Here is a 20434-nt window from a genome sequence, read left to right on the forward strand (position 1 = left end):
CAAGGGGAGGAGAGAAGAGCTAGCAGCAAGCGGGGACGACTGACGTCACGGAAAAAGCGAGCATCTGATGTCCTATTTGTCAGAGGTGAAATACCATGTGAGGCATATCCCTACATGCACTCTGTGTTTGAGTCGCCGCTGACTAGACATGGCCAACGTGCTGTCTACCAAAGACGCAAGACTATACCGTTTAATGGGACAGTAGATCTGTCAATCTGCTGTGGCACAATACGTCTGTCAATCAAATGCACAACAGATCAAGCACACGTCAGACAATTCTAGGTTTGACTCAAGCATGTGACCTTGAAGCTGATTGTCGACGAATGACAAAGACCAAGCCCGCCGCAGACTGGAAAATAGAAAACGGGCTGCAGACCAGACAAGGTGTGCTCACTCGGTCATCTATACCATAATTAGGCGCTTTTCCACCCTAGACTGGATTTTTTTGATGCGTTTAACCCACCAGCTTGACACCAGAAGTTAAAATACGTTTACAAGTAGGAATAGTTGCACAGGCACAAACCACACTACATAGACATCAATTCAAGGGTGATAGCCGCCACGCTGCATAACCAAAATAACCATAACAACTCCAAAAGACGCCGCAAAGTTAGGAAAATTGCAGCAATGCAGTCCTCTATCACAAAGTAATGATAAATGCGTGAGCTCCGACTATCTTACCATAGCCTCTTTTACAAGGATATCTCACAAATTAGTCATATCAGAGCTGGAACAGTTCATCCGGCTATAAGCTACTGGAGGCAGAACATAAAGCATGCAATGACTGATCAGTTAAAACAGAACAAAAAAAAATGGGAAAAAGTGAATAAATCCCAAGAAAACCAGCTACAATACAAGATTATACAGTACGTATGCAACAGATTGTGAGGACACCCGATTTTGTTGTTGTTGCTGTTTTGCAGGTTTGGTAATGGTAATGGTTTTATCTCATTTGAACATGCATCAGATTACAATTGAATGCATCACATAATCAGTTCACAGTTCCACATGTCCAAAAGGAGTAGGAAGAAGCAAAACTTATTAAATCCTACCCCTCCATCTGGTACTTTTACAATCAGTAACTGTTATATTTGTTCACTTCCTGCTTTCCTATTATTTTTTTTTTTTTTTGCCACGTACCAAAGTACGAGGTGATATGAGCATCCAATGACATAATGTGTACCATAGTAAGTGTCAATATAGTGATACGTATAGCACATCATGACTGGTTCAAGACTCTTCATCCTTGTATTTAGCAAACATCAACTGCTTGTATTGTTTCTTGAATTTCGCTCATCATTGTGCATTGTTTGAGTTCCTTACTCAATCCATTCCATAGTTTGATTCCACATACTGAAATGCTATGGCTTTTTAACATAGTCCTAGCATATAAGTGTTTCAAATGTACTTCTTCCCTGAGATCATATTTCTCCTCTCTTGTAGAGAAGTATTGGATGACATTTTTAGGTAATTGGTTATTTTTAGCCTTATGCATTATTTTAGCTGTTTAAAGATGAACTATATCAGCAAGTTTAAGTATTTGTGATTTTAGAAATAAGGAGTTAGTATGTTCTCTGTAGGCGGCATTATGAATTATCCTTACTGACCTTTTTTGCAGTTATTACACCATATTTCCACACAATAAGTAAGATATGGTAGAAGCAGAGATCAATGAAGAGTGTGGAGTGTAGAGTTTGACAGTACATGGGGGAGAATCATTTTAAAACATTGACATTCCCATGGTTTTCCTTGCAAAGTCAATTGAATGCCGTGTATACAACTGTACTGCAAAATAAAACAATAAGACATTGCGTTATGCATGTCGCATGAACAAATGTAGATGGCATACCCTGCTAAGAAAGTCGTGGTCTTTGCCTGAAGGGGAGAGGTGGGCTGGATTTGGTAGTCCCCCCCCACCACCACCACCACCCTCACGGAGGTGTGTTCCCAGAGGGTGAAGTGAGGATTCTCCTTCCCTGCCCTCTCAATAAAGAGATGCTGAGCAGCCATTGAGGGCAGCCTGGGAGACGTCAGGCTGCCTGGATTTACACGCTGCACTTTGTGTTTATGGGCCTCAGCTCTGTTTGAGTGCCTACGTGACAGAGACGGGCACTTTCACAGCCGACATGAAATAAACTCATTTAAGCCTTTCGCGGCCCGCTGGCGGCGGGCCCTGCTTAGCAGCGAGAGAGAGTGTGTGTGTGTGTGTGTGTGCGTGGGGGTGGGGTGTCTTTAAATGATCTTCACACCGTTCTCCACTCTAATTTCAAGACTAACCATCACCATGACACTTTCAACACCTCCTGAAATAATGGTGCTTTTTCCCAGGTGTTAGCAAACTGCTGTTGCTATTTAGGCTTATGATGCAAGCAGAGAATTTAACCGCAATGTGCTAATCAGCATGGCCGCACACCCACTGACTTATGACTTATGCACATTGGCCCCCCGAAGACAACAGCGTCTCGTAAAACAAAATGACAAAGAAGACGTTTTTAGTGCGGCTTGTCCAAGCGATCTGTGTCATAAACAGTCGGAGACAGCAGTCACACCTGCAAAAAGTTAGCATCTTCAGCATGCTATCTCCGCTGGGGTTCCAAACTGATCTGTTGACATCCACAGCGATGACACGTACAATGCTATGCTACGTCTTATAAGTCCAACATCACCGACCCATTGACTCACTTCCATTCTCTTAAGCATGAATGGACAAAACTGTCATAGGAAAGCTTGTTTAAAGTCCTTGCAGGAGAGTGGAATATCTACAAAACATGGATGCAACTCCATATGTTCTCCCATTTCCTGTAGGCGTAATGGCCAGGTGTCTCTAATATGTTTTGTCCATATGGTGTATTTTATTTGCTGCTTGGCAAACCTGCTGCACATTAATAAAAAAAAACGTGTTTATCAGTGCAGCCCTCCCACAAAAGCTATTACCAACATGTATGACCCGCCATGTGTTGGGATGATGGGATGGTCATCATGTTCTCACAGTGGCCTACAGGGTCCAGCGTTATTTTCTTGGCTTTTCACTTCCTGTTGTAGCTGAATACTGATACATTGTAACCATGCTAATTGCATTGCTTATGTTGCACTGAGCAGCCGCATCCTTTCCTGCATCCCATTTCCGGTTCTACGGTTATCATAACACTTCCTCAACCCTTTTCCTACTGATTATATGAAGACCTGCAAAAGTCTGAAGGGAAAGGCAATCATTTTGATTTTAGTACATGTAGATGCCCATAATCCTATTCAGAAGAGGCACAAAAAACAGTATTCAGTCCAAAATTAGTAACCTTTTTTTTTTTTTTTTTTAGAATTTTACCCATCATCCACAATTCTTATGTGAAACATGACCATACATGTAATTGTCTTCTTTGCGCGTTCTAAAGAGAAAAACAGCTAGCATGTGGGAGCTAACGAAATTGGTATTGTAGCAGCGAAGAACACGAAGAACTATCTTTCTGGCGTAGTGACACAGCGCTTCATGCCACTGACGGGTAGCTGACCCAATCCAAAAAAAAATGAGATAGTACACCAATGTGTACTGACTAGAAAAGCATATGAACAACCGAATTATCTGCAAAGTATTAGCCCACATTCCATGTTTTGTTGATACATGGCTGGATGTACTGTGTTGTCATATTACTTTGTCATCAATGGTAGTCTTTTGTGGCGGCGTCACAAAAAAGTCAAAGACAAAGCAAAATACTTTCTTTTTTGGGGGGGAGGGGGGGGGGGCAAATGGTGGTGCATTTCGACCAGAAGAAGGTTGAATTGACTTAACATTTCTCAAACATCTCAATATATGTTACAAAACTGTAAAGACTAAATTACCACAAATTTAGCCTTAAATTTGAACAGGATTGTTTAGGAAAAACATGGCCGCCATGAAGAAAAACGTCTTTGCAGGGACACAGCAATGAATTGCTCCATGAGTCACTGAGTATTTCTCTAATGATTATAAAAACTTTATGAATATGTGTATTGCATGTATGCTAACATGCATTCGCAAGCATTATAAGCATAACTCATATGGAGCACCACAGTAGTTTCATCCATAAACCGCAAGCATCACATTCCTTCCGTGGTCCCACCCAGGCTGGACTGTCAAACAATGCTATTTGGTCAAATTATGATGCAGTTTGTAGCCACGGAGCAAAATGCATCCTCATCCATCTTCAGGTACCATCCGTATGTGCATCAATACAATCAAAACAATATTTAGCCTTTTACACATATTCACTCCTCGCTTAGGTACACACACACACACACACACTTTCCTCCAGAGAATGAAAAGGCCAGAGAACACATTGATATTCCACACCTGTATGTCCACTGACAGGTCCGTAGCAACACAGTCTGAGGAGTTGGACACGAGGAAGTCTTGACACTACAATGGAGAGGCTGTAACAGAGCTGCACTGGAGCAAAGAGCTTCCTGTCAGCGTGACTGACACGGGTCACGTTCACAAACACACGGTGGTATAACAAATGTTCTCTACGCTGGGTTATGCATGCAAAGTCACACACACACATGCACAAACACACCATAGGCAAGTATGACAATGTCATGCGGGTATTGTGCTGTGATTATTCACCATTATTCGGCGTCCATGCATGCCCACAAAAAAAAAACACTTTGCAATGTACTTAACTTTAGATTTCAACCACATAATTAGAGCCTCACAGTCTCCCCTTCATAAAAGGTAATATAACCACGGTTGTTCAATACCTGAGAGGAGATATTTACACAATGATTGCAGCCATCTGCACACACATTTAAAGGCTAACTCCTGCTGCAACCAATGGCACAACATTAGTAATGACTTTTGTGAGCGAGCAAAATTAAAGGTGAAACTATTGACACAGCAAAGCTAAACCGGGAGGGGGGAGAAAAAAAACACAAACGGCTACTGCTTGTGCAATTCTGCCCCCTGCTGTCAGCTCGTGTTTAATGGGCAGCACATTTTCATTCTGAGCATTTTGCTGCAACCTGAACATCAAACGACTGAGCTCAAAGGACATTTCCTCAACCCTTTTCCTACTGATTATTCTGAAGACCTGCAAAAGTCTGAAGGGAAAGGCAATCATTTTGATTTTAGTACATGTAGATGCCCGTAATCCTATTCAGAAGGGGCACAAAAAACAGGATTCAGTACAAAATTAGTGACCTTAAAGGAAAGCTGTACTGTTTTTTTTTTTGTTTTTTTTAGAATTTTACCCATCATCCACAATTCTTATGTGAAACATGACCATACATGTAATTGTAACAAATGTAACAAAATTGGTATTGTAGCAGCTAACACGAAGAACTATATTTCTGGAGTAGTGACACAGTGCTTCATGCCACTACTGACGGGTAGCGGGCCCAATCCAAAAAAATTAGATAGGACACCAATTTGTACTGACTAGAAAAGTATACGAACAACCAAATTATCTGCAAAGTATTAGCTCACATTCAATGTTTTGTTACTACATGGCGAGATGGAACTGTGTTGTGATAGTACATGCTGTGTGTTCCATGTACGTATCAGAATCAACATCATGGTGACTTACTCGAATTGATCCGAGGTGTCTTTTTTTAGTTTATGTTGGGTCGGTCGAAAAAAAAAAAAGTTTTATCGCCGCAGAGTTTTTTTTTTTAGCATTACCAATTTTTCATTTGTTGTGATGCGGTCTCTTGGAGCAACGTCATCCATCGATGGTCGGACTATATGTCACTAAGTGCAGCAGAAACACTATATTTCGGTCAGGCTCGGTTTCTAAAACCTGGAGCTCATCCTCCATATATTCAGGCGAAAAACGATGCTGTTGTTGACGAAAGTAGAGCTCGAAGTGAAATCAATGCGCCCAGTAAATAAGTTCCGGTAATGTTGAAAACCATCAAAGTACATGTTATCATGAATAAAACCATAAAACGCTGTTGGAGATTTTTTTTTTTTACAGGGCTTTATAGTCGAAATAGGTGTGTCTCATGACAGGATTTTGGGTGATGGGCACATTTCCGAAAAAAATGCAGCCGCAGGGGTAGCATCTCTCTGTGAAAAGAGCGACAATATGGATGAGATGAGGTGGGACTTCACACCCAATGTGCGCTAAAGGGGTCACTTTCAACATTAAGCTCTGAACATAATCTCCTCCTTTCTTATTTTTTGTCCTCATAATGGAGTGGCCTCGCCCGGGAGACACACAAGTAATGGTACATCGTACAGACAAGGACTCAGACTCAGACTTATTTCCTACATTCTATTGTGTCGTTTTCATTTTCCTCCTCCCCTTGTCTTTCTGTCCTCGCTGCCCATCACCTCTTCCTCTTGACTCCTTCCTCGATGTGAGCCATCTCATATCCTGTCAATAACCCACTAATGGGCTCGGGCAGTCAGATAAGAGCCAGCCTCTGGCTTACAAGCCCGCAGACATCGAGAGCCTTTTGATGAGTTGGGGAATGGATTTCAAAAAAAAAAAAAAAAAAAAGAGGACAAGGTAGCTGCACGGTCATAAGGTCAGATCTCAATTGAGGACAGCAGACTTGAAGAAGAAGTTATCTTTGATTCCCCCTTAGAGGATCTATTTATTATCTATCTATATACCATTAGCAGTCACCAGTCACGCCAGTTGGTGCCAGTTTGAGCCAAAGATTATGTGATTGGCGCGTAGTGGCTCGCTGTGGCGCCAAATTAATATTCGCTTGGCCACATTGAGCCACTACGCCCCAATCACATAATCTTTGGCGCAACTTGGCTCGTGCCATTACATTCCAGTGGATTCCAATAGGCGGATTGTTTGTGACATTTGGTTCCACTTGGTGGAATTGGATTTTAAAGATTGTAAGATTTTAAACATTTTGAAACTCAATTTTTGCCGCTGTTACGGGCCACTACGAGCCAGTTGGGAGGCAGTTTGAGCCACTGCACGCCACTAGGCACCTTATTGGTGACACTAGGCACCACAGCAAATTGCATTGGTGTGAACTGGCGCCGGCCCAGTGGACACCTAGCATTGGCGCAACTTGGCTCGCGCCATTACATTCCAGTGGATTCCAATAGGCGGATTGTTTGTGACATTTGGTTCCACTTGGTGGACACGTCGCGCTACTTGCATCAAGCAATTGGATTTTAAGTATTGTAAGATTTTAAACATTTTGAAACTCAATTTTTGTCGCTGTTACGGGCCACTACGAGCCAGTAGGGAGGCAGTTTGAGCCACTGCACGCCACTAGGCACCTTATTGGTGACACTAGGCACCACAGCAAATTGCATTGGTGTGAACTGGCGCCAACTGGCACCGGCCCAGTGGACTCCTAGCATCATTGGCGCAACTTGGCTCGCGCCATTACATTCCAGTGGATTCCAATAGGCGGATTGTTTGTGACATTTGGTTCCACTTGGTGGACACGTCGCGCCACTTGCATCAAGCAATGGGATTTTAAAGATTGTAAGATTTTAAACATTTTGAAACTCAATTTTTGCCGGTGTTATGGTCCACCACGAGCCAGTCGGGAGGCAGTTTGACGCCACTAGGCACCTTATTGGTGACACTAGGCGCCACAGCAAATTGCATTGGCGTGAACTGGTACCAGTGGACTCCTAGCATTAGTGACACATTTGGAGCAAAATATAAGAAGAATATCAGTAGAATGTAATAACATACAGTACAAACTACAAACAATTCTATTTTTTTTTTTTAATTATGAAAAACGTCAATGCCTTCAGAATGATGAGTGAATGCTGCTGCCGAGTTTAATAGACACCGCGCAAATATGCCCACTTGGGAGCAATGAGATCTATAGGACACGGAATTCAATCTGATTGGACGGCATGCCAAGCCGTTATTGTTTTTCTGTCCGCAAATGGAACCCTTGGAACAGCTCTTATGCATGTCATGCGAGACATGTCCCGATATTTTTGTCCAGTGTGACCATGAGCCATTCTGACGCAAGGGCGTCTGTCATTGTTTTGTGGTAGTTCAAATCTTTAAAACCATTGCAAACAACAAAAGCCATCGCAGCCACGTTCCTGCAACACTACCCCACAGGAAGGACGGGTGTCTCCATCCTCGGTGGCCCCAACCAGACTCACAGTGGAACCACATGAGACTCCGGGCTCCCCTCCTTTTTGCCCCCCGTAGAAGTGCAATCGCGGCATATTACTCAAATCAATTTTTAAACAGTCCCACGGGGCTGCATTTTGAAGACTTGTTGAAATAATTATGAGGTGCTTGTTGGGTAATGCACTCTGTTTCAATGAACGCACGGCGAGGGAGGGAGCGGCGGCGAGGTAGCGCGAGGGCCAACGGAGACTGATTATGTGCGTGATTGTGTATGCGCTGCGGTGAAACCAATCTGCGTCGAGGCTGGCCCCTCGACTGTTTTTAAAGGGATCCTTCACTGGACGCAATCAAATTAGCAAGAGCATCGCTGATACAGGGTAATAACCCCAAATTGAATTTCTGTGCGGGCTAAAGTGTCCCCTCTCTGCAGAATCAATGGCTGTGAAGAGAAAAGGAGGACATGTCGGGAGGGAGGGGGGGGGGGGGCATTCATAAGCTTCAGACTTGTGAAGAAGCCTGTCGAAGATGCGGCAGTGAGCCGACTGTTTTCACGCTCCACGGGGGTGGTCGTGAGCGACTGCAACAACTAATCTATACAATTAAGCTAATTAATTTTAATTAGCCCTCGGCTCCCGTCCCAGAGTGAAATTAGGTCAGGCCTTCTACTTCTGTATATGATTGGTAACGTAACTTCTGTTGCCTTCTTGCCTTCCATACAGATGCAGCTCCACCTCTGTTAGAGCCCCGATACTACCTCAGAAAGTGGAAAATTGTTGGATCGACTCGTCTCGCATTTACGTCAAAGCTTTTTACCATGATGCACCATGCGTGCATTTGGCTGACATGCCGTTTATCAGCATGTAGAAGGGTCAACAGTCAAGCGGCAGTGTGGCGAATTGTCCTCGCTTCTATCCTCTGCAGTATCTAAACAAACCCATCTCGCGCACAAGATGCGGCGACAGCTGCCTAGATGCAACATCTAAAACGCTGTTGCAGGAGCAAAAAAAAAGAAAAAAAAATCACCTCGAACGATCCATCACCAAACCCCCTCTGAGTCAGGATACAGCTGGGAGCTTCAGAGGCAGTGTCTCTGCGGCGGGATGGGTCGGATGCGTTATTTCACACACACGATAGGGAGTACGGACTGATAAGAGAACTCAGAAGACCTATCAAGCAACGACTCAGCTGGACACAGGAAAGATCACAGTAAGTAAACCCGAAAACGGAGCCCTAACAGCGTCTTATGTGACGAGGTAACTGAAGTGTTTTGTCCCATATTAAATAGTAGTGAACAGCACGGACTTGAAATGCGGACAAGATTCCGAACTTTCATAGTACCCAGAAGTAGGAAAAGAAATAAGATCAAAAAGTATAATAAAAGTAGTCATTGAGAAAACCGGCTTTATGATAATAGTCACTATTTGGTACACTGAAACACAGATTTCCTTTCGCTGAGTAAATAAACACATAGCAGAATATCATGCACTATCAACATCTGTTTACTTACAGACCAATCATTAACTTATTTACTTATGGAGAGTGAAATTATTAGGTACAACTATATGGGCAGTTCTTTTGTTTGTTTTAGGAGGCCTAGCAGCATATCATGCACCATCAAGGTCAGTTTACTTGCAGACCAATCTTGCTTAATCTCTATGTTATTTACACCAAACTATATGAGCAGTTCACTTACACACTGATCCTTACCTTATTTAGTTATGGGGGGCATAGCAGCATATCATGCACCATCAAGGTGAGTTTACTTACAGTCAGTTTACTTAATCTCTATGTTATTTAAACCAAACTATATGAGCAGTTCACTTACACACTGATCCTTACCTTATTTAGTTATGGGGAGGGGCGGGGCTTATGAGAGTAGTTCTTAAAGTTAAGCAGCATATCATGCACCATCAAGGTCAGTTTACTTGCAGACCAATCTTGCTTAATCTTTACATATGTTATTTAAACCAAACTATATGAGCAATTCACTTACGCACAGATCCTTACATTATTTAGTTATGGGGGCACAGCAGCATATCATGCACCATCAAGGTCAGTTTACTTACAGACCAATCTTGCTTAATCTGTATGCATGTTATTTAAACCAAACTATATGAGCAGTTCACTTACGCGATGATCCTTACCTTATTTAGTTATGGGGGGACATAGCAGCATATCATGCACCATCAAGGTCAGTTTACTTACAGACCAATCTTGCTTAATCTCTATGTTATTTAAACCAAACTATATGAGCTATTCACTTATACACAGATCCTTACCTTATTTAGTTATGGGGGGGGGCATAGCAGCATATCATGCACCATCAAGGTCAGTTTACTTACAGACCAATCTTACTTACAGACCAATCTTACTTAATCTTTACATATGTTATTTAAGCCAAACTATATGAGCAGTTCACTTACGCACAGATCCTTATCTTATTTAGTTATGGGGGGACATAGCAGCATATCATGCACCATCAAGGTCAGTTTACTTACAGACCAATCTTACTTAATCTTTACATATGTTATTTAAACCAAACTATATGAGCAATTCACTTACGCACAGATCCTTATCTTATTTAGTTATGGGGGGACATAGCAGCATATCATGCACCATCAAGGTCAGTTTACTTACAGACCAATCTTGCTTAATCTCTACGTATGTTATTTAAACCAAACTATATGAGCAATTCACTTACGCACAGATCCTTACCTTATTTAGTTATGGGGGGGGGGGCATAGCAGCATATCATGCACCATCAAGGTCAGTTTACTTACAGACCAATCTTACTTAATCTTTACATATGTTATTTAAACCAAACTATATGAGCAATTCACTTACGCACAGATCCTTATCTTATTTAGTTATGGGGGGACATAGCAGCATATCATGCACTATCAAGGTCAGTTTACTTACAGACCAATCTTGCTTAATCTCTACGTATGTTATTTAAACCAAACTATATGAGCAATTCACTTACGCACAGATCCTTACCTTATTTAGTTATGGGGGGGGGGGCATAGCAGCATATCATGCACCATCAAGGTCAGTTTACTTACAGACCAAGCTTGCTTAATCTCTATGTTATTTAAACCAAACTATATGAGCAGTTCACTTACGCACTGATCCTTACCTTATTTAATTATGGGGGCGACATAGTAGCAGCATATCATGCATCATCAAGGTCAGTTTATCTTGGAATGGAATCTCTATGTTATTTAAACCAAACTACATAAGCCGTACCTTATTTAGTTATGGAGGTGTGTATGGGATAAAGCTGCATGAGTAGTTATTGAAGTAAAGCAGCATATCATACACTGTTAGATTGCGCTCATCACTGTGTTTTTTTTTAAATACAATGTTATGTATTTGTGCACCAATGCAAACTATGGCCTAAATAATAAACATACCGTCCATCGGCTGTGATCAGATTGTGTAAATGCATGGAATGAAATGCCTGCCGTAACCATACTAATATTACGGTTGATTACACATGTGACTATATAAGTGGCATAGGGACTGTGGTGTTCGTGTATCGGGTTCCATGTGTAGCATCCAACTAGGCTGTAAGTAATTGACTTAGTGTTCCACTTAGCGGAGAGACACTGAATCATTGTATGAGCAACAACCACCACCTCCCACTTTATTCCTTTTCCACGTGGATGCCACACAGCCAGTAATGAGCCAGCCCAGGGCCTCATTTGTGTCGGAAGAGAATACATTACTGCTAATAAAGGAATGATACTTAGGATCACAGGGTTCTGACTGAAACAGGACACTAGAAAGTATGTTTCTTTAAAGAAGTTAACTTCTTGGTTTAAGGATTTGCTGCTCACATTTCTGACAATCGTGTATTTTTCCCCAGGGCGTGCATAAAACCAGCTATCACCCGATATGAGATTTTAATTTACATTATGCGTCAAACACATACCTTACCATATTTACGGCGCCTTGAGATGTTATCAAGCCAGACGGTGCCTGTTTGTTTTTACGTTTTTTTTATGATGTACCAAGTTATTCGCTTGCACAGAAGTGAAACTTTGAAGTTATGAATCGTTCATTACGACATCAACCACAGCTCCCGTCAGAGCAGCGAAATCTGCTCTTCAAGCAGTTTTCATCGAGGACGTTCCCTTTGCCGCCAACTCAGGAAACGTATCTACAGCATACTGTGATGTTTCATAAGATGAATAGAAACAACACAACAGTGCTGAACATGTAATTGGATACAATGAGTCACATTACTAAATGTCCCTGAATTCCAATGATGTGTCTCACAATGTAAATATAGCAGGAAAAAAAAAAATCTGTATCATTACGGCCCACTAATTAAAAGGAAATAAATACTAAAATGTAATAATTACAAACTCAATTCAGTAACTAAACAGCATGTGCATGTGTTCAAATTTCCCTTGGATGCATAACCTCCTTGGGGTAACACGCTCCAATCCTTTTCACTTCCTGGTTGCAACATAGCCTCTTTTATATTGAATATAAAGTGTTTTTTCTTTATTTATGCTTTTTAGCCTGTGCATGTTAATTTCTTCACGCCACAACAAATTATAGTGCTTTTTCATGCAATTAAATGAATTAGTTAACGCGGAGCTACGTATCCGGAAGTCCTCGAGAGCGCTTGAGAGTGTGACCAATCACATCGGAGTGGGCGTATCTTGGTGGAGTAAATTAAACAGACCGTTGAGGCCGGAAGCAGAAAGTTAATTGAAATACTGCAGAAAGAGGTGCAGAATCTGGAAGATCTAGAAAGCTTTCTGTGCAGGTTAAATCAATAACGCAATACAATGCGCTGAAAATGAGCATAATAGGTGAAAATGCTGCAGTGTTACGCTAGTGTGCGCAATGCTTCATGGGTAATGCTGTGTGAAGCACGTCCAGTAAACAGTGGCGCTGATTCTCACATAATCTTAAAAGTCGTTTATTTGCAAATAGGTTGCGTTCAGTTCAACGTGAACAATTAACATGCACAACACTGGTTGCATCATCATTCAGTTAATATAAATACATGATAAATAATCAGTAGATTTTGTTAGATTTTTTATACTGCAATTTTTTTTAATATTTATTCTCGTGACATTCTGTTTTTCTTGTTTAGGTTGAATTACACTGGTTAAATTGAACAAGTTGAACTTGTTTTTAGTGTCAATTGAAACCATGTTTTGCCCTGCAAAGGCCTTTGATGTCAGAAGACTACAGTATAAGAGGCTTAACAAGCCCCACGGGGGCGGATTGTTACTACTATAGGGCAGTGACACGGGGTTGAAACCCACCGTAAGCTTGAATGGCCAGCATGGCGGACAGCAGCAGAGACAGCATGGCTTCCCCGGTGTGGATTCGGATGGCAGGACAAGTTCTTCAGACGTAACGCTGCAGAAATGAAAACACAGTGATGAGGTCAATCTAAAAAAATTAGATCTGTTAAACACATTTGCTTGGTTTCGATACTTTTCTCCATTTGCGACTTCCCGCAAAGAGGATGTGGGACGGATTTGGTCATCTTGATCAAAGTTTCCACAACAGTGCAGCTCTCTCCGGATTCTCTTTTGACTTTTGAGTCCACGCCAGTCCGGCCCGACGCTGTGAGCTTACTTGTCTTCTACTGAGCCGAGGAAAATAAAGAACCCCCCCCCCCCCCCCATCTCCCTTAAGTCACTCTCAGGATAACACAAGGTGAAATTACAGCAACACCCAAAACCACAGGCTGACTCTGCCTGCTGGTGTCCAGACATCAGGAAGTGACTCACTTCAGCGTATAAATCCTTTTAAGTTACCTCTTGTGTAGATTTTACGACTGAGTTAACTAGAAAACATCAAGACATGCTGATTTTATTTTTTTTTTAAATGTGCAGCTTTGGCAAATTTGGTTACATGACAATGCAGTTTTGGGGCAGTTTTAGAACGTGAATGCTGACTTAGTGACTTTCTTCAAGTTTGATCGGTGCCAGCAACTCCTACAGTGGTTTGTACAGAAACAGTTTAAAAAATAGTGATTGTGCTAATTGTGGTAGGAAATAACACAACTTTAAATGTGTTTTGGTGTCTTGCTATTGCTTTGTATCATGAAAGTTTGTAAAATGTAATGCAGGTGTGATCACAATACGCTTTTCAAATATTGTTATCCTACATTTTTTTATCCCTACACTATGTTTGCGTCTGGGACTTTCATATTCCATACTATATCCTGAATATTCCACACAAGAACACTCCTCAGGGATGGTCATTACATCCTCTACATCCCACAGGAAGTTGGTCCTGCCTGAAGAGAACAGTTGCCTATAAGTATGATAAGAACAATATGAAATACTCGTGTACACTTCAATCTATGAATTTTTACATCAAAAAGTGATCTTTGAGTGTAAATCTCGATTGTACCACTAAAACAAATGTAGTAGTGACAGTCTGTCGGGAGGGGGCGCCATTATATCCTCTACATCCCACAGGAAGTTGGTCCTGCCTGAAGAGAACAGTTGTCTATAAGTATAATAAGAACAATATGAAATACTCGTGTACACTTAAATCTATATTTTTTTACATCAAAAAGTGATCTTTCAGTGTAAATCCCGATTGTGCCACTAAAACAAATGTAGTAGTGACAGTCTGTCGGGAGGGGGCGCCATATGCCTTTCATTCATACACTATTAGCGTTCCCTGAGACGCTAGCTTAACTGCTACTTTTACTAAAACTGCAACAAACACATAAATAGCATGATGGCGTCGTCTGGTGTTCGCGAAATGTAGTTGGAGTGTATAGTGTCTTACCATCTTAAGGTGAGTACAATGAAAAAAAAAGTGTAAAAAGTCCAGTTGTGGTTTTGCCTTTCCAGTACAGTCGATGTTGCCTTCAGGAGCTTTTGTGACGGATTCCTGTCGCGATAAAACACGTTAGTACGACTAGCGACCAGATAACGGTCCGTTTTAAACAAACACTTCAAGATTTATCCTTCCCAAAAAGTGTGCGGGTGTGTTCCATTGATTTGGGACGGTTCCTTCCCCACTAACCACTCCTTGTTGCTTTGTCCAGCGGTGATGTCACATATTGAGGGGGAGAGTCCCGAACCCCATGTTAACCGTTTGGTGTCTTTACATCGAGGCGCGTTTGACCAACTGTCACTAAATGCATCACCTTGGCTTCCTGTCCAAATGTGCTTCCACGTGGACAAAGACCAAAATACTGATGTCATCATGCTTTTGTGTAGTTGGCAGCAGTTTTGACAGCTGCTGTGACTTAAATGAGAGCAACAGATCGTGTAACATCTGTCTGAAGATAGCCTTTGAGGACCCTGAAGTGCGCAGCAGGCATATCGATCAAGTACTTATTTATATAATGCTCTTAAAACATGCGATTGATTATATTTCGTGATTTAAATCTTATTTTCGAGTTATTATAGCAACTATGAGTATATATTTTTGTTTGTTTCGGCTGACAAACATAGCGAAAAAGATTTTCGTTTTAAAACTTCCCTAGCACGGACACAGACCAGAAATGCAACACATATCACGTGACCGAACCCCGGAAGTGAAACGAGCGTCATCGTTGAAAGAATGAGTGAGCAGTTGTTTTAATAAGTGCGTAATTACTGTGGGTTTTCAGAAGGTACTACGTTTACAGGTTTGTTATTAATCATATTTTATCGTATCGGTTTCACAGTAAGAGCTGAAAACTTTCCTTCGCAAGCAAAGCAGCTGCGTCTTAATCGAGTCAGCTAGCCTCGAATAGCTGTTTGCTAACATCAGCCATGAAACTGCTAACTTTGTTTCAGATGGCTTCCTCCGATTGGCACCTATCTGTGAAGCTGGTGGACCAGCCCAAATCTATCTTTCACTTCCCGGAGATGATGCCAGGAGACGTTGCACCCGGGGGGTACAGAGTCGCTACCCTAAAACAGCTGGTGGCGGCTCAGCTCCCCAACTCCATCCCTGATCCTGACCTTATAGGTAGGACGTACATCACAGCATCCATTCAGTACAGAAATGGATGTATGTGTATATATTGCAGTATGTTAGTGATATTATCTAAGATAATTCTCTCGTGTTCCAGAGCTGGTCCATTGTGGGCGCAAACTTAAAGATGATCTCACGTTGGATGCCTGCGGGATTCTACCAGGATCTACTTTACATGTACTGAAAAAGACATGGCCAGAACCTGAGAGCATTGCAGGTACTTGTGTATTTACTGTATATTTTTTATTTATTAGAGATGCATACAGAACTGTAAAGGTGAACACTGGTTTGTTTATGCTTCAGAACCTGTCAACAGAGCCACTGCGGCTCGAGAGTTCCGAATGCTCCACGCTGCCCTCCACTCTCTGCACTCCACTTATAGAGACTCGGTGAGTGGAAGTTTAAATACACTCTTTGACCAGTTATATACGCTTCTTTAACCTATAGCTGGAGTTTGCAAGGGTGTCGAACTATACTGCGTTACAATGAGAGATGTAAGTATGGAATGTGGGACGAAACCGGATGACCAGGAGAAAACCCACACAACATGCAAACTCCACACAGCGGAGAATCGAACCCGGGTCTTCCTGATTTCCTGACTGTGTGACCAACATGCTAACAACACAGTTAATTTCTGTGAAAATTGTAAACAACTTTCTAAGTTGGCTGCACAGCGACCGAGTGGTTAGGCCTCACAGCTAAGAGACCCGAGTTCAATTCCACCCTCTGCCATCTCTGCGTGGAGTTTGCATGTTCTCCCCGTGCATGCGACTCCGGTTTCGTCCCACATTCCAAAAACATGCTAGGTTAATTGGCGAATCCAAATTGTCCATAGATATGAATGTGAGTGTGAATGGTTGTTTGTCTATATGTGCCCTGTGATTGGCTGGCGACCAGTCCAGGGTTACCCCGCCTCTCCCCGAAGACAGCTGGGATAGGCAAAAATGTTACTTTATTTTAGTTTTATTGTACAGCGGTTGAATTCTCTTTTGCTCGTATGTGATTGAAAAGGGCTGCAAGGCGGACGGGTGGTTAGCGCGCAGGCTTCACAGCTAGGAGACCCGAGTTCAATTCCACACTCTGCTATCTCTGTGTGGAATTTGCATGTTCTCCCTGTGTATGCGTGGGTTTTCTCCAGGTACTCCGGTTTCCTCCCACATTCCAAAAACATGCTAGGTTAATTAGCGACTCCAAATTGTCCATAGGTATGAATGTGAGTGTGAATGGTTGTTTGTCTATATGTGCCCTGTGATTGGCTGGCGACCAGTCCAGGGTGTACCCCGCCTCTTGCCCGGAGGCAGCTGGGATAGGCTAAAATTTTACTTAATTTTAGTTTTATTGTACAGTGGTTGAAGTGGAGTTTCTAAGCTTATAGAATCAATTGGAGACCACTTGAGTAGAATGTACTTCTACCCAAAGGCCACCAGGTGTCACTATTTCTGAACGTTTTGTTGCCTTCTTTCCATGCAGGTCTACAAAATGCTGACAAACAAGGAGTCTCTGGATCAGATCATAGTGGCCACACCTGGTCTCAGGTCAGATCCAGTGGCGCTAGGTAAAACCAGATCCAGACTCATCTGTACCTGAGCTTTTTCTTTTATTATGCAGTCACACCGTTGGAAAAATATGCAAATGCTGACATTTTCTAATCTTGTCCAGGCGTGCTGCAAGACAAAGATCTCTTTGTGCAGTTCACGGACCCCAACATGTTGGACACGTGAGTGTTGCTTTTTATGTCATTAGAAGTGGCTTTTTTTTTTTTTCCAAATACCCGTCCTGTTCTTCTTCTTGCTCACAGACTCATCAGTTCTCACCCTGCCCTCGTCAATGCCATCATCCTGGTGCTGCACTCTGTGGCTGGTAGCATGCCTGCCCAATCCTCCGCCCCTTCGTCCCGCAACGTCTCCACCAGCTCCTACAGCGACATGCCAGGTATACTATTTATATTTCTTATTTTATGCATGATTCTTGTGGTAACAATTTTATATTCTCCATGCATTATTTGTATTTATATCCATGTAAAGTATTTATTTTTTCAATATTTTAACTTAATCGACACCAATTTTGATACACACTAAAGAGGCTGGACATGCATGTGTTGGGGTTGCAAGTTAGAAAACAGCATTTGGCTTGAATAAGCTTCAAAGTGCAGCACATTCTATGCCTACTTCTGTACAAGCCTCACAATCTCTGCAGTTGAGTGATAGATTTTCTTCCCCCGGCAGGAGGCTTCATGTTCGAGGGCATGTCCGACGATGACGAAGACTTCCAGTCCGTAAGTCCGACCCGTCTGCTGGCTTCTAAGCTTTGCACCTGATGTGAAGTTAAAGTATTTATTCCTCCACACATAAACCAGGGGAGCCCAGCGGGTCCGTCGAGCAGAGCAGGGTCCTCGGGGGGAATACGACCGCTATCGCTGAACCACAGCGGCGCCACGGGGCCTCGACCAATCACACAGAGCGAGCTAGCCACGGCGCTAGCCCTCGCTAGCACGCCTGAAAGCAGCGCCGTGACTCCGACAACAGTAAGCCAGGTATAAAAATGGAACGCTAATTGATCGCTGACTGCGATGATATTCGGCAATGTTATTTTGACCTTGCCTTAGGCGGAGTCCTCGAGTGGCGCCGCCACCGTGCCAGCAGGGACGCCGGTCAGCAACGACCTCTTCAGCCAGGCGCTGCAGCAAGCCCTCCAGGCCTCCAACATGTCCGCCCTGCAGGTGCCTGATAGCGAAAAAGCAGCGACAGCAAGTTCACGCTCGAGACGAGAGTGACGTAAAAATGATGTGTGCGGCGTTTGGGGCGTTTTCAGGGTCGTTGGCAGTCCCAGATGCAGCAGCTGAGAGACATGGGCATCCAGGATGAGGAGTTGATGCTGAGAGCTCTGCAGGCCACTGATGGAGACATCCAAGCGGCCCTGGAACTCATCTTTGCTGGAGGACCGGGACTCTGAGCGCAGACCCCCCACCTATGGATGCGGACTTTATCAGAAAAATGTTGATTATTAAAAAGGAGGATGAGAATTTTGTGTGCTTGTTAAAATGCAGACTTGTCATGTTTACATGTTAGCTTCTTACTCTTTGACTGACAGCTGTAGTGATAAATGGAAATATAAGCTTTTTCGATGAAAACACCTCTTGTATTTCATGTCTTTACGCACAAATTAATAATTTCCAAAATAATTCTCATTTAATGAGAATATTGTTGGAATTTGTTGTGGACATTTTGTTAAAATCGTATGAAGGAAATGTCAAAATACATAAATACTACCAAAGTGGTATTGTGAGAAGTCATGTTACCAAATGTGATTTTAAAAAAAAAGTCACTTAAATATTATATTGCATGGAAATGTATGATTTTACAAGGTTTTATAATGCAAACTAGTAATGCTAATAGAAGATGTATTATTACATAAATAATGTCATACATTTAATGAGACGGTGGACTAGTGGTTAGCGCAGGCCACACAGCTAGAAGACTGGAGTTCAGTTCCATCCGCGACCCTCGTGAGAATAAGAGATTGAAAATGAATGAAAAAATACATAAAACGCGGAAAAATGTCATGCAAAAAAACACCCAAAAAACATAATAGGGCTGCTTGCAGTTCTCTAGTTTGTACACTAGATGGCAATGTAATACTATTTTTCCATACAGCCCTTTTCTCCAGTTACACTCATTGTTCATAAATATGACACGTCGGTGTGTTTAACTGCTAAAAATAAAACAATACAAGATAAGGGAATGATATAATATGCATTATGGGTATTTTTACAGCATGTCTGGCTGTTGGCTGAATCATGGAAGCCACAAGGATAGCAAAAGGAACGAAGGTGAGAATCCACTTTCGTCGTGTTAAAAGGAGGCGAGTGTGGCTGCGTGATTAGCATACCACGTCTGTTACCTGAGATTGCTTTCTGCCAGGCGAGCATCTCCTCCTAGAATCCACAATGAGGCGCCGGTGGACATTTCAAGCCTGCTTTGAGGCCCATTGAACTGTTTTACCCCTGGAGGATTCGGTTCTTTGTGCACAGAAGATCCTCTGATGCCTTTCTGAACCTTGAGAGCAGGCCTTTGGAGACGAGTGTGGATTTGAGAACCAGACGTGTCTGTCTGAGGCAGTAATAAATGACATTTAGGCACAAGTTTAGTAGTGCTATGAAGGTCGGATACGATAGGAACAAGCCCTGGGAGTGCTACAAATATGATGCAATGTATTGAAACTGGATGTTATTGTTTTTTGTTTTTCCCCTCAATGCGGAGTATTCAGCAAAATATCTTCCTATGAAAGTCCCGCACGATCGACGCCCTCAAGTATCACCCTTGATGCCCCGCCAGGTTGATACCGGAATAGATATGTACGCATGTATGTATGCCTTAAAAAAAATGTGACAGTATTTTTTAATCCAAAGCTAAATTTTAGCAAACATT

At 42.4% G+C, this 20434-nt stretch overlaps 2 protein-coding genes across 7 annotated transcripts in view; one reads left to right on the forward strand and one right to left on the reverse strand.

The window, feature by feature from the left end:
* cd276 (CD276 molecule) overlaps positions 1 to 15467 on the reverse strand; it is an 88012-nt gene extending 72545 nt beyond the window's left edge. Inside the window, exons 1-2 of one of the 2 annotated variants that reach the window (XM_078795864.1) lie at positions 14826 to 15467; positions 13337 to 13433 (exon numbers count right to left, since the gene is read on the reverse strand). In XM_078795864.1, the coding sequence (XP_078651990.1) occupies positions 13337 to 13382 (46 nt within the window). In that variant the 5' untranslated portion in view covers positions 13383 to 13433; positions 14826 to 15467. The remainder of the gene's footprint in view (positions 1 to 13336; positions 13434 to 14825) is intronic. The other variant, XM_078795863.1, reaches the window with a different exon arrangement.
* LOC131139144 (ubiquitin-like protein 7) lies at positions 14698 to 19566 on the forward strand. Of its 5 annotated transcripts, none has more exons than XM_058088453.2 (11): positions 14698 to 14834; positions 15827 to 16001; positions 16105 to 16224; positions 16311 to 16396; positions 17478 to 17562; positions 17667 to 17724; positions 17806 to 17939; positions 18233 to 18282; positions 18364 to 18540; positions 18613 to 18726; positions 18819 to 19566. In XM_058088453.2, the coding sequence occupies exons 2-11, from the start codon at positions 15827 to 15829 to the stop codon at positions 18957 to 18959; spliced, it is 1140 nt and encodes a 379-aa protein (XP_057944436.2). In that variant the 5' UTR covers positions 14698 to 14834; the 3' UTR covers positions 18960 to 19566. The 5 variants fall into 5 exon arrangements, with proteins under 5 accessions (XP_057944436.2, XP_057944433.2, XP_057944434.2 ...); XM_058088450.2 differs by lacking the exon at positions 14698 to 14834 and adding an exon at positions 15068 to 15375 and having other exon boundaries at positions 18819 to 19565; XM_058088451.2 differs by lacking the exon at positions 14698 to 14834 and adding an exon at positions 15555 to 15675 and having other exon boundaries at positions 18819 to 19565.
* The last annotated feature ends 868 nt before the right edge of the window (positions 19567 to 20434 follow it).

This window comes from Doryrhamphus excisus, linkage group LG13, assembly GCF_037039965.1.
Source record: "Doryrhamphus excisus strain RoL-2023G ecotype Guam linkage group LG13, RoL_Dexc_Guam_v1.1, whole genome shotgun sequence".
NCBI lineage: Eukaryota > Metazoa > Chordata > Actinopteri > Syngnathiformes > Syngnathidae > Doryrhamphus > Doryrhamphus excisus.

Bases quoted from the DNA above. Each gene is read 5' to 3' on its own strand.
- LOC131139144 (XM_058088450.2), top strand. From the start codon at position 15,181: ATGCATCACCTTGGCTTCCTGTCCAAATGTGCTTCCACGTGGACAAAG. The intron at 17,563-17,666 runs GTAAAACCAGAT...AATCTTGTCCAG, and splicing joins GTCAGATCCAGTGGCGCTAG to GCGTGCTGCAAGACAAAGAT. The intron at 18,541-18,612 runs GTATAAAAATGG...ACCTTGCCTTAG, and splicing joins CTCCGACAACAGTAAGCCAG to GCGGAGTCCTCGAGTGGCGC.